This window comes from Cricetulus griseus, chromosome 2 (assembly GCF_003668045.3).
Source record: "Cricetulus griseus strain 17A/GY chromosome 2, alternate assembly CriGri-PICRH-1.0, whole genome shotgun sequence".
Lineage (NCBI taxonomy): Eukaryota > Metazoa > Chordata > Mammalia > Rodentia > Cricetidae > Cricetulus > Cricetulus griseus.
Window position 1 is genome coordinate 1323532 of NC_048595.1, and position 13031 is coordinate 1336562.

The following is a 13031-nucleotide window of genomic DNA, read 5'->3' on the forward strand; positions in this document are numbered from 1 at the left end:
CAGGAGTTCAGACCACTATCTTATCAGAAAGCTACGGTGGGTGTTTGGCGATGTCAAGGCAGAGTAGCTTAGGCAGAAGAGATCATGGGAAGACACAAGCTGTCTTCTGAGACAGTGGCAGATAACTAAGAGTGTATGGTGTATACAGGTGTCCACAGTGTGTACAGGGGACCAAGGTGTGTGCAGGGATCCTAGCGTGTGCAAGGGTCCATAGTATGTGCAGGGATCCATGCTGTGTTTAGTGTCCATGGTGCATGGAGGTGTCTATGAAGTATATGACAAAGTGTCCATATGCATGTATAGTGTGCATACCGTAACATCCATGCCGTGTGCCGATATGACCGGTGCATGCATGGGATACACAGCCCGATGTGTGGACAGTTCTCACACATATAGTACAAGAGCACATGCTGCATGCCTCTCTTAGTGACAGCCTCTGGGGGGTCCCCCGCTGCAGGTACATGGCTCTAGTGTGTCTGATGAGAGACCATCCTCTACTTAGGCCAGGGAACAAAATCAGATGGGGCATCCCTGACTAGAATTCTGAGTTTCCAGGTGTCCATGCAGAGTTGTGGGGAGTGAATGGCCATAGCCATAGTGGTCTCAGAAAAGCAAGTGTGCAGCACACTTGCTCCATGGCTCTGATGTGAACAAGCTCCCAGGGTGGGATCCTGGGCCCCAAGGCCAGGGCCTGGGAGGACCACTGAAGTGTACCTACCCTGTGCCCAGTGGGGAGGTAGTCCTGCCGTGTACTCCCAGCCTCGCTTAGCTGGGTCTGGGATTATTCACCTAATTTGTACAGAAATAGGCTGGGGCGTCAAGGATTCAGGGATTTTCAAAAAACAACAACAAAAGGATTATATAAGCAGACTCCACTGAAGAATATTCCAGCTGCACTTATTATTCAGTCTCCATCCGTGATAAAGGAGTTTGGAACTGGTTACTTGAGTTTAAAACCACACATGGGGCGCTGGCGGAGGCATGTGAGTGAACGCTGCTTCTGACCCGAGTCCAGCTCTTCAGGCGTCTTCCTGGGAGCTGTGCTTGCCTGGCTCCCAGATCTGGTCAATTCTACTTCCTCCAGAAGGGCCTCCTGGGGCCACCAGGGAGCTGTTCTGCCCTCCCTGACTGGTCAGAGATTGGGTTCAACTCCTGTCTGCCTCTCAGGGTCAAAGCAAGGTGGAGGAGGATGTGGAGTCTGGGGAGGACGCCAGTGCAAGCAGGCGGAACAGCCGTCTCATCATGAGCAGCTTCTCCAAGCGCAAGGTGAACAGAGGTCCTGGGCTGCATTGGGGGCGGCAGGGGGGTGGTATCCCATCAGGTGCTACTTTCATCCTTGTATCATTTGCTAGCTATGGTTGGGTTCAGGGTCCCAAGATCAGGAGCTCTGGCTATTGCCCTCCCTTGGCCCACACTGGCCACTGTCTGAGATTCAGATAGCCCATGGCTGTCTAAGAGTCCCCCAGGGCCAGGGCACTGCAGATACCTCTGTGGGCCCCACTGGGTAGGAACTCAGGAACCTTGGGCAGATAGCCTCCACCCTGCACGTCCTGTCCTTTTTCATGCCCTGGCTTGACCCACCACTTCTCAAGTCACAATTTACCTCCTCACACAGAAAAAAGGCAGCAAGATAAAGAAGGTAGCCAGTGTGGAAGAGGGGGACGAGAACCTGGACTCCCCAGGAAGCCAGAGCCGAGGGTCAGTGCCCTGCCGCGCACGCGCGCGCGCGCGCGCGCGCGCGCGTGTGTGTGTGTGTGTGTGTGTGTGTTTCTTGCCCAGTCTCAGGGAGCTTTCCCTGAGTGCTGGGTAGAAATGGGGGGCGGGGGGCTGGTATGGGATTTCATGCCCCACTTGCATTCCAAACACTTAAGCATGTAATGAGAAAACGAAGATGTTGTCCAGGCAGCTGCGGAAAGGGATTGTACATACAACACAGGGTCAGCCTAGCAGTGCTCAGGTGCAAGGACAGCGGTGGGACTGGTCCTAAGGTTCCCTCAGAGTCTCCTGGGCAGAGACACGGCCTGACCCACCAGACCTCAGTTCCCACCTCCTCTTCCCAAGCCCCCCAGGGGCAATGTCTGTCTATCTTCTGAGTGTGCCCGCCTACTGGTGTTCACTTGCTGTCCACAGCACCTTAAGAGCGTTCACTGGGATCTCATACCTACTGGTCCGTCTGGGACCTCTTCCCCACAGGGGGCTCCCTCCCCTTCTCTTCCCCAGGCCTTGTTCGTGTCTGTCTTTCTGTATCACAGCCAGCCTCTCCCCACCCTTCTGTGTCTGCAGCCCCAGCTCTGCCATGGCACACGGCTAAGACACCATCACTGGCCTAGCTCTTTTTCATGTCTAAGTCGTTCCAGTTTCCCTCCTGCCCAGAACCCTCCAGAAGCCCATACTCATCAGAGCACCCCTTGACTGGGCAGGCATCCCCAGCCCTGATCTCACACATACTCAGGGCCCCCAGGGTCTTTGTCCCAAAGATCTCCCGAAGGCTTCTTAGCAGAACATATCCAGCACATTCCCATAGCCTCATCACTGACAGGGGTTACTCCTGTCCCCACCTACTGGGAAAATGCCTTGACTATTAGGGCACTGGGTACATGGAACAGAGAAGACCGAGCTACCAGGTCACTGGGAGGTTAGAGTGGGGTACTTTCCTGAGGGTGCAATGAACCTTAACTATTTTTTACAAGTCCCAGATTTCCCAGGACATGTGGTTTGGGGAACAGATGGACCTGTACAGGCCCTGGAGTCTGAATGGAAGGAACAGGAAGGCTGGCTGGGACTGCATGGGAGGGACATAGCCACAAGGTCCTGAGTAGCCCTGCCACACCCTCATAGGACTGCCCGGCAAAAGAAGACCATGAAGCTGTCACGAGCCCTCTCGGACCTAGTGAAATATACCAAGTCTGTGGGCACCCATGACGTGGAGACAGAGGGTGAGGGCCATGTGGAGGGTGGGACCAGGCAGGTGGCAGTGGGGTACTGGCTGCCTGTGCTCATGCCTGGCTGGTCTGCGCCCCAGTGGCATCTAGCTGGCAGGTGTCGTCCTTCAGTGAAACCAAGGCCCATCAGATCCTGCAGCAGAAGCCTGCCCAGTACCTGCGTTTCAACCAGCACCAGCTCTCCCGCATATACCCCTCCTCCTACCGCGTCGACTCCAGCAACTACAATCCGCAACCCTTCTGGAACGCTGGCTGCCAGATGGGTGCGTGCAGGCATGTGACACAGGGTGGGATGGTGAGGAGGGCATCTCTGAAGGCCTTTGGCAGCCAGAGTGGGGCCTTTCAGACCCTAGGGTGGCATGAGAAACACCCTGTCCGTCCCTGCGATGCTGGCACATATGCTGGGCTTCCAAGCCCGGAAGTCATGCAGAAGAGCGTGCGAACACTTCTGACCTGCAGGGGTTTCTGTCTTCCCTTCAGTTGCCCTGAACTACCAGTCAGAGGGGCGGATGCTGCAGCTGAACAGGGCCAAGTTCAGTGCCAACGGTGGCTGCGGCTACGTCCTCAAACCCCAGTGCATGTGCCAGGGTAAGGGGCTCAGGCTGGGGTGGGCTCTTGTGGTGGGGTACTGCGGTGGTGGGTACACAGAACAGAGGGGAGGGTCAGGCTGAGACTGAACTACCGGGACACTGGGAAGGTAGAGTGGGATGGCTACCTTCTCGGGGTGCTGCGACTCCTAATTATGCCAAGGGCCTGAGGGTGGGGATTTAGGGAGCCCCTCTGCTGGCTCTGAGCTCTAGACTGCAGGAGATTCAGCGGCAGGACTTTGGGGCCCTGGTGTGGTCTAGGTGATGCAGGCTGAAGTGCTGGACCTCAATCCATGATGGACTTGCCCAGGAGCCATCCATAGTATTCTCCCAGTGTGCTGTACGGGCTTCCATATGTACACTGTATTCTCACACCTCTCTTGGTTGCATTGAGCTGTGTTTCACTGCACGGTGCTCCCTTGACATTAGCAGCCTGAGCAAGCGCCCACCTACCCTATGACCAGGGACACCTGCCCCCACTGTGATGCAGCTGTCCCATTGCAGGCCAAAGCTTTCAGACTATTCCCTGGGGTTGCTTACACTAGAGCCCCAATAGGTAGGGGTGTGCCGTGAGTGTGTGTACTCACACCAGTGTCCTCTCAGGTGTCTTCAACCCCAACTCTGAGGATCCCCTGCCTGGGCAGCTCAAGAAGCAGCTGGCCCTGAGGATCATCAGTGGCCAGCAGCTGCCCAAGCCACGGGACTCTGTGCTGGGTGACCGTGGGGAGGTAGGAGCAAAACCCACATAAGCAAGTTGGGTGTTGGGAGGGCCCAGGGCCCTGGTGCCACCCCTCGCATTGTCCCCAGATCATCGACCCCTTCGTGGAGGTGGAGGTCATCGGGCTCCCTGTGGACTGCAGCAAGGAGCAGACACGAGTGGTGGACGACAATGGTGAGGGCTCTGGTCAAAGTAGGTGAGGGTACCAGGCCCGTGTGTACCCAAGGCCACCACAGGCCCTACATGGGATATGACAGTGTGACCCAGTGTCCTGTCCACTCTGGGGCCCCTTAGATGCCAGTCAGTGGTTCCAGCTTCTGACATGCTGACTCTGTCCCCACTGTCTCCAGGGTTCAACCCCATGTGGGAGGAGACGCTGGTGTTCACTCTGCACATGCCCGAGATCGCACTTGTGCGCTTCCTGGTCTGGGACCACGACCCCATTGGACGTGACTTCATTGGCCAGAGGACGCTGGCTTTCAGCAGCATGATGCCAGGTAGGGAAGAGGCCCAGGCTGGGGGAGAGGGAGCCTCAGCACTTGCTAGCATCCCCACTGGTGCTCCCTGGGAGGTCCTAACTAGCTGAGAGCACAGAGACGGGACTCAGCCTCCTCCTCTTATGAGTAGGAGGCTCTCTGGTCCTACTCAAGCCCTAAAGACCTTTGAGGAGAGTTGGCAGGGTAAGGAGAGGTGGGAACTCTGATGACTGGTGACCCTATTGCTCCAGGCTATCGTCACGTGTACCTAGAAGGGATGGAAGAAGCCTCTATCTTTGTACATGTGGCTGTCAGTGACATTAGTGGTAAGGTGAGTATTGCCTCCCTCCCAGGCCTCCTGTAGCCACAGGAAGGATAGTACTGGCCCCTGGCTCCCACCCAATCTCCTTCTGGGGCTGGGGCCTGATATTCACCTCTCTGGACCTCTTCTTCAATCTTTGATGCAGGCTATAGGGAGATGCTGGCCCTGGAGTCTACCAGTGCTGCCTCTGTGTCCCAAGGGGGTTTTGGGCATACAAGTGTACCAACCATCCCTGTCCTGGAATGGAATTCCCTGGTGTCTACCTCCCCACCCTCCATCTATTGCCAATGCTAGTCTCAGTCTTCCTCAGTGGCCTCCTATGCCCTGTACATCTGGGAGCACTGGTTGCTTGGCTTCTCAGCAGGGGACAGAGCACCATGGTCTCTCCTGTGGCTTTCCTTGTCCCAGGCATCCGTCCCATCCCTCTGCTTCCTGTTTCCTGAAAGGGATCTATCTGCATTTTCCCACTGCCTGACCCCTGGGCCCCCATCCCATGCGCCCTGCCCCAGGCCAAAACAGGAAGTGCTCTCAATCTGTGGAGTCCAGGTGTCTGGATTCTAAGTGATGTCGGATGCACCCCCTTAGGATACAACTTGGTGCAACCAACACTTCAGGGCCTCTAACCACACAGTGAATGGGTCCTGCCTGGCCCGGCACTGACTCTTGTAGCGCCGTAGGCCGAGAGGCACTGCTGGTGTCCTGTTCTGTGCCACCACCCATCCGTCTTTCCTGTACCTACCTGTCTCTGAGGGCCAACGGCTGGGTAGGCCCCGCTCTGGCCACTATGGCCACCTCACCTGCCTTCACTCTGTCTCTTTGGTCTTGCAGTGGGCTTCTCTATGTCCCAAGTCTACTTTTAGAAGCTCAGCCTTGTTAGGAGTCTCACAGGTACCCGGCGCCGCGGGACGGTGTAGCCCGCCGCCCCACCTGCATGCCAGGCCGCGCCCATTAGCATCTGTGATTCTTGGTAGCATTTTGGAGACTTGTCAGCTCATGTGACATGGATCATGACATGGTTCTGGGGTTCCCTGGGCCATCCTCAGCCAGAGAGTGGCATTTATGAGGCAGATCCAGGATTTAGCCAAGGTCAAGGGCCTGTCCTGTCCCCATCCTACCCACCCTTTGCCCTTCCTCCCCACACCTCACCGTGACTCTCCACACAGCCTTGCAGCTCCTTTCCCGTCCTTCCCGTCCCCCTGTCTGTCTGCACTGTCAGTTCTCAGCCTGTCTAGCTCTCTCCTCAATCTATGCCAGGGTCTGAGTTGGGTTGAGGGGTTACTCAGCAGGCTCTCCAGCTCGAATCCTGGATCTCCTTCTAAATGGCTTTCCAACCATGTTGACCCAATTGCACTGGATTTGGGATCTTGAATCAGGAATCTGATTCAAGCGCTAGCCATTTTACTGCCTTCGCAGAGGGTCCCCGGCCACCAGGCCCTGGGCTGCTCCAGTGCACGAGCACGGCCCATCTTGGGGGAATGGTGGGTGGTGTTGGGATGTGTATGGCATGTGAGGACCCCTACGACCTCTGCCCTCTTAAGAGGTAGCTGCATACCCTCTCCAGCAGTGACCTATGCAGAGGGGAGTGCAGGGTGGGAGTGGGCTGTGGCCTGGCACTGATCAAATGCTGAGCCAGCTGAGGGCTTCAGGAGCTCATGGGGCCAGAGTGCAAGCCAGCCTGGAGGAGCCTGCCTGGGGAATCTCAAGAAGGCTTCCTAGAAAAGCGGCCCTCTAGGAGGCAGGAGAAGTACCTGAGGAGTAGGGAGGCAGAGACAAGGGAGAGCAGGCCTTCCAGGCTGCTGCCACACAGGGCAGGGTGAGTGTGACCCACAACTTTTCTTTGTCCCCAAAGCTTGGGGGGCCACAGTCCTCAATTCCTCAAGGCTGGGACAAGTGGGTGGCTAGGGTGTAAGGATTGAGGTCTGCCCTTAAGATAACATGGGGACGGTTCATTTATAGTTTGAAGGGTGACATCCTGTTGTCTTTGGCAGAGTTGCCAGGAAACCCTGTTCCCTGAATGTGACATTTCCACATGGACTTGTGGCAGTCCGTGGCACCTACAGGCTCAGAGCCTCCTAGAGAAACAGTTCTCCACCACAGCCATACCTGGGAGGGGCAGGCCAGGCACTAGCTATGTGTGTTCCTTTTCCTGCAGGTCAAGCAGACTCTGGGTCTAAAAGGTCTGTTCCTCCGCGGCCCAAAGCCAGGCTCACTGGACAGTCATGCTGCTGGGCGGCCCCTGCCCCGGCCCTCCGTTAGCCAGAGGCTCCTGCGGCGCACAGCCAGTGCCCCAACCAAGAGCCAAAAGCCAAGTCGTAAGGGCTTCCCAGAGCTGGCCCTGGGCACACAGGACGCGGGTTCTGAGGGGGCGGCTGACGATGTGGCGCCCCCTAGCCCCAACCCAGCTCTGGAGGCCCCTACTCAAGAGAAGTCAGGCAGCAGCAGCCCCCGAGGTAAGGCACCGGCAGGAGAAGCAAACGAAGAGAGAGCCCCGGCACAGGTGCGGTCCCCGCATGTCCCCGAAGGCCCTGGACCTGCAGGGATGGCCGCCACATGCATGAAGTGTGTGGTGGGCTCCTGCGCCGCTGTGGACATTGAGGGCCTGCGAAGGGAGCAGCCGCCCAGCCCGGGGACGGCGGGCACCCGCGTGGCCATCAGCCATCAGCCCCGGGCCCGGGTAGATTCACTGGGGGGCCCTTGCTGCAGCCTGAGCCCTCGAGCCCCCCCAGGGAGAAGCAGAGAGGCCCCCAAGGGTCCTAGGGCCGGGCGGCAGGGCCCAGGCAGCGGCTCTGTGTCCTCGGACTCCAGCAGCCCTGGCAGCCCCGGCAGCCCCAAGGCGGCCCCCTGCCAGCCAGAGGGTACTCACAGGCAGCAGCAGGGGGCACTGCAGGGAGAGATGAACGCCTTGTTCGTTCAAAAGCTGGAGGAGATCAGGAGTCATTCCCCCATGTTCTCCACCGGTAAGGCTTGCCACTCCTCCGCATCCCGTGCTCGCACACCTGGCATGCCTGGGCAGTCCGTGCCTGTGCTCTCGTGGCTTCCGCTTCGTTTACTCCATCAGCTTAACCTGTGGCCTGTCTGCCTCAGACCCCTCCCCTCTGCCCAAATGGCCCTGCACTCTGGAGGGATGGCATTTCTAAGGGCTGCTTGCTGAGGAACCCAGGGATGTCCAGCCAGCCCTCAGTAAGGGCTTCCCTGGGGCCTTGCTGCCCCACCCCCAGGGCCAGATTCGAGGATTACTCTGCCCTGCAGCCCCTTCAGGAAAGTCTGCTGCTGCCAGTTGGTGGTGGTACCAGCGGGCGTTCCTTGGGGTCTCCCCCGAGACCAGGGTAGCAGGTGCTGAGGACTTGGAGATCAGGGCCTCAGAGCACAGGGTGCTGAGGGGAGAAGCTCCCAGGGACCTGCACGGCCCACATGGCGCTTAGCCTCTGTCTGACCACCAGCCATCTTGGCTGGCCGTTCCTGGCCTACACCTCCTCAGCAGGAGTGTGAGGGAACTGGATCCAGCTGGTTACCTGAGCCCTAGCCTGGGTGGGAGGGAGTCTGCCTGCTTTCATTGCATTCCTGCTGCCCCTGCCCAGCCTCATCATCCATCTGTCCCTCCGCACCCACCCAAAACTGACCATGTTCTCCTTTCTGTCCCTGCTCCCTGTGCTGCTTCCATAGTTAGGGACTGAGACCTGCGAGTGCCAGGTAACAGGCCTAACCCCTGTGTGTCCCCATGCTGCCCTGGTCCAAGGAGGATCAGGCCTGGCCTGCCCATTGCCCTGTGTGTGGTCCAGGCACCACTCCTCCCACGTTAGCAGGGTGGGGGTGCTCTGAGTGTCACATGGAGACATCTAGCTGCTGGGATACCCTGGGAGGGGCTGGCACCTACCCTTGGCTCAGAAATCAGCTCACATTGATGGGATTCATATTCATATTCTCTCTCTCTCTCTCTCTCTCTCTCTCTCTCTCTCTCTCTCTCTCCCTCCCTCTCGCTCTCTCCCCATCCCTTCTCTGTTCCACTGTCTTGGATCTCTCCATCTCTCTATATACCTCTCTGCCTCTTGTCTCCATCCCTCTTTCCCCCACAGATACTCGCCTCTTCCCCCTGCAGCGGCCCATCTCTCCCCTGTGCAGCCTGGAACCCATTGCTGAGGAACCAGCCCTGGGCCCTGCCCCCCCACTACAGGCAGCTGTCCCCGAAGGCCCGTCTCAGGAAGGGCCCCAGTGCCCTGTAGAACCAGGAGCCAAAGTGACCAGCCCCCAGTGGACAACTCTGGGAGCTTTTGGAAACCTCCAGCTCATGACTGGGGATAATAGGGACAATGAAGGGTCAACCCCCAAACCACACAATGGTGGGATCCCCAGTGGGCCACGTGAGGGGACCTCTGGCAGACAAACAGATAGCAAGAGCCGCTCCTGGGCCCTGGGCCACCCACCAGTGGTTAGAAGGGCTAAGAGTGAGGGCCAGGTGCCTTGGGAGCCCTCTCCCATGCCTGCAGTGTACTCAGATGCTACGGGCACTGACAGGCTGTGGCAGCGGCTGGAGCCTGGCAGTCACCGGGACAGTGTGTCCTCCTCCTCCAGCATGTCATCCAGCGACACTGTCATAGACCTCTCACTGCCCAGCCTGGGCCTCTGCCGCAGCCGAGAGAACATTCCGGGGGTCTCTCTTGGACGCCTGACCCCACGGCCCTGCTTGGCCTCAGCTGCTCGCCCTGACCTGCCTCCTGTGACCAAGAGCAAATCAAACCCCAACCTACGGGTTGCTGGTGGGCTGCCTCCTGCGCCCGATGAGCTGCAGCCCCGGCCTCTTGCCCCACGGCTGACCAGCCTCCACCCTCGGTCGCCCTGGCATCACCTCCCCTTGGTAGGCCTGCAGGACTGCCCCGTGTCTGCCAAGTCCAAGAGTCTGGGAGACCTGACAGCTGATGACTTTGCCCCCAGCTTTCAGGGCAGTGCCAGCAGCCTGAACTGTAGCCTGGGTGTGGTGCGTCAGGTGCTGGAGCCAGGATTTCGGCGAGATGCTCTCACAGAACAGCTACGCTGGCTCACGGGCTTCCAGCAGGCTGGGGACATCACATCGCCCACCAGCCTGGGCCCAGTTGGGGATGGGCCTGTAGGGGTCCCCAACTTCCTAAGACGATCCTCCTCTCGTAGCCAGAGTCGTGTGCGTGCTATTGCCAGCCGGGCCCGCCAAGCTCAGGAGCGCCAGCAGCGCCTAAGGGGCCTGGACCCACGAAGTCCCCCAGAGGAGGAGCGGGGCAGCCCTGAGGGTGCCTGTTCTGTGGGTCATGAGGGCTGTGTGGATGTGCCAATGCCTACCAAAGGAGCCCCTGAGCAGGTGTGTGGTGCTGCTGCTGATGGCCGGCTGCTGCTCAGGCTCTGATCCTGCCTGATTCAAACTCGGTAACTTCCCTGTGACTGCCTGCAGGGGAGGCTGGCCTCAACCCACCCTTTGCTCAGGAAATGAAGCCACTGGGTCCCCAAAGCTGTTGTGCCCCACTCTCTGTCTGTGGGGTACCCAGTTGCCTCCCTCTCAACCTTAGCTGTCTCCTGTCTCTGAACCTGGAAAGCAAGGAACAGCACTGTTCACTTGTCCTACTGGGCAGTTTCCACGTTTTAAGATATATACATAGAGAGATATTTAAATTTTTAGAGCCAAAACTTATACATTAAAATGATTCCAAGCCCTTCCCCACTGCTCTACCTGGTGTCTGGCCCTGTGGTGTGTGCCGAGTGTTTTTTTGCCACCAGCTTTGTGCTAGTAATCCGGAATGCCCGACACACCCACAACTGCTAGGATGTTTGTCCCTGTCACCCACCCCGTTGTGGATCTGGCTTGTTCTGAACAAACTACCCAACAACTGTAAACTTGGGAACACAACTCCAATAAATGCATCAGGCCTGTTCTGTGTGGGCTCACCTTGTTCCCTTCCTTCTGGGCCACTTCTTTCTGCTGCAGCTATTTTCATAGGGCAGAGAGGACAGTCTTCCAGGGTAGGCCTAGGTTATCCCCTCCTCCAGGGAGCATGGTCAAGCCCTCAGCCAAAGGCCCCCACTGTGGGTGCTGTGCCCTGGAGCTTTAGAAGTGGTTTCAGGCCCATCCATCTCCTTGAAAGCTGTGGTGCTATGGTGAGGTCTTAGCTTCTCCTGGGCCCTGCAAACCCATTGTTGACTGAGGGAAGCTCCACCCAGTCCTCCTGGGAAAGACATACCCATGGAGAGGACTACTCTGCTCTCACTGTTTCTCCTACCCTGGGCAGGGCTTGTTCAAACTTATTTGAGCTTGGCAAGGCCAGGGCGGGGTACCTTCTTGAGTCCAATAAGACCTCTTGCTTTCTTAACCTGCTGTGCTTTGGACATGTGGGCACTGTGGTCTGAGCAGAAATATGTGTAGGGTGGATTGCCTACCTGGGGGCTCAGCCTGAAGAACTGCTATGCCAGCTTGGTGACCAGCATCTCACAGTGGGGTAGCATGCATGTGGACGGCCAAACTGCAGGCATCGACAGGGTCATGGAGGGAATGGAGGTTGCAGGTTGGGGCTGTTTGCAAGATGTGACAATATTTGGCCACAGGCTGCTCCCCTCCCCATAGTAAGTAGTTGAGGTGGGTTCACAGGTAGGCCCCCGGGGAAAGGATACGTACATGTCAGGCAGGACCAACTTATGCTCAGAGCCCTAATCACCCTCTGCTCATCACCTCTTCCCTTCTGAGGGCCCAGCTAAGGCAGATGGGAGACCCAAGGGCCATTGTAAACCGGTCTCAGGGTGGACCTGAAGGTCAACCTAAAGTAGGGTTTGGCTCAGACCATCTTTCCAGTTTGGACAGTTCCAAGACCCAGCTGGGTCTGCCTGTCTGTCTGGAGTTCAAGAAAAAACAGGACGCCTACCCAAGCAGGGAGGGTTTACACGTCTGTGCTGGGGACCAAGGAGCATACCCCGATCTGTGAATGGGAACCTCTGACATCAGATCCCCAGCTTGGGGTCTACAGCTACCTGAGCTGATGACTTGAGGTCCTGGGGAAGCAGTCTCTGAACTCAAGATTGCAGAACCCCAGGATGTTGTTTGTTGGTTGGTGTGGTGCCTGCTGCCCCTTAGTGGCTATCTGTGGGAGAACTGGACTCAATTCTGCATTCTCATCTACATACAGGCTTTGCATAATGACTGGTACATAAGGGTGTCACTGTCACTACACAAATCATAGGTGGCACAGCCCACCTCAACATCCAGGGCAGGTCACAAAGACATCAGGTGGGGCCTAAAATGGCCACTGAAACCCTCTGAGGGCAGGGAAAGGGGTGGAGTAAGTCTAGATGACCCTGGATCTAGGTACATTGCTTTGTCCAGGTTGTCACTTTCATTGGCCCAGAGCAGAGTATGCTGGGCGACGCATCTGGCTGTGCCTCTCAGCTGGCCTGTTTCTTTCCACTTGGGGGGACCCAGTGGAGGTGGTGTTGGCCTCTTCAGTCTTTCCAACAGCTCAGATACCAAGAACAAGCCCCTATGGTAAGAACTGGCATGAGGCTCCTCCCTTGTACCTGTGCAGTCCTGTGAACACATACCTACATCCTCAATGCATGGCTGTTCATGGCCACACATCCATCCCTGGGGGTCAAGTCAATTAAGGAAGGAGCCCAAGAGCCTTGGGTACACCTGAGGTATCTCAGTGCTCCCAGGGGGCGAGCCCTGGGGACTGGAAGGAATCAAAGGCACAGCAACAAAACCCATATAGGTTGCTGGGCTCTGTCCAGCTCCTCCAAGAACCCTCGAGGGTCCTTCATGACAAAGCCTCCTCTCCACTAGCTCTTGAAACAGGAGAGCCGCTTAGCAGTTTGTGCTGCTCCTAGGAGCTGGGTCAGCAGACAAGACACACTGAGTCAAGAAACAGGAATGGGAGAGACACTGGGACCCAAAGAGGTGAGGGGACAGGACTCGGTAGCCCCAGAGGTGACAGAGGTAGTCACTGGGGCTACCATAGACCACTTGGGGCTGTGGCCATT

The 13031-nt window shown here is 57.5% G+C and overlaps 1 protein-coding gene across 1 annotated transcript in view; it reads left to right on the forward strand.

Annotated features, from left to right (window-relative positions):
• Plch2 (phospholipase C eta 2) overlaps window positions 1-10942 on the forward strand; it is a 70322-nt gene extending 59380 nt beyond the window's left edge. Inside the window, exons 12-22 of the mRNA XM_035439344.1 lie at window positions 1168-1266; window positions 1616-1698; window positions 2839-2936; window positions 3023-3205; window positions 3423-3530; window positions 4133-4257; window positions 4337-4421; window positions 4598-4744; window positions 4975-5054; window positions 7198-7495; window positions 9119-10942. Of these exons, the coding sequence (XP_035295235.1) occupies window positions 1168-1266; window positions 1616-1698; window positions 2839-2936; window positions 3023-3205; window positions 3423-3530; window positions 4133-4257; window positions 4337-4421; window positions 4598-4744; window positions 4975-5054; window positions 7198-7495; window positions 9119-10416 (2604 nt within the window). The 3' untranslated portion in view covers window positions 10417-10942. The remainder of the gene's footprint in view (window positions 1-1167; window positions 1267-1615; window positions 1699-2838; window positions 2937-3022; window positions 3206-3422; window positions 3531-4132; window positions 4258-4336; window positions 4422-4597; window positions 4745-4974; window positions 5055-7197; window positions 7496-9118) is intronic.
• The last annotated feature ends 2089 nt before the right edge of the window (window positions 10943-13031 follow it).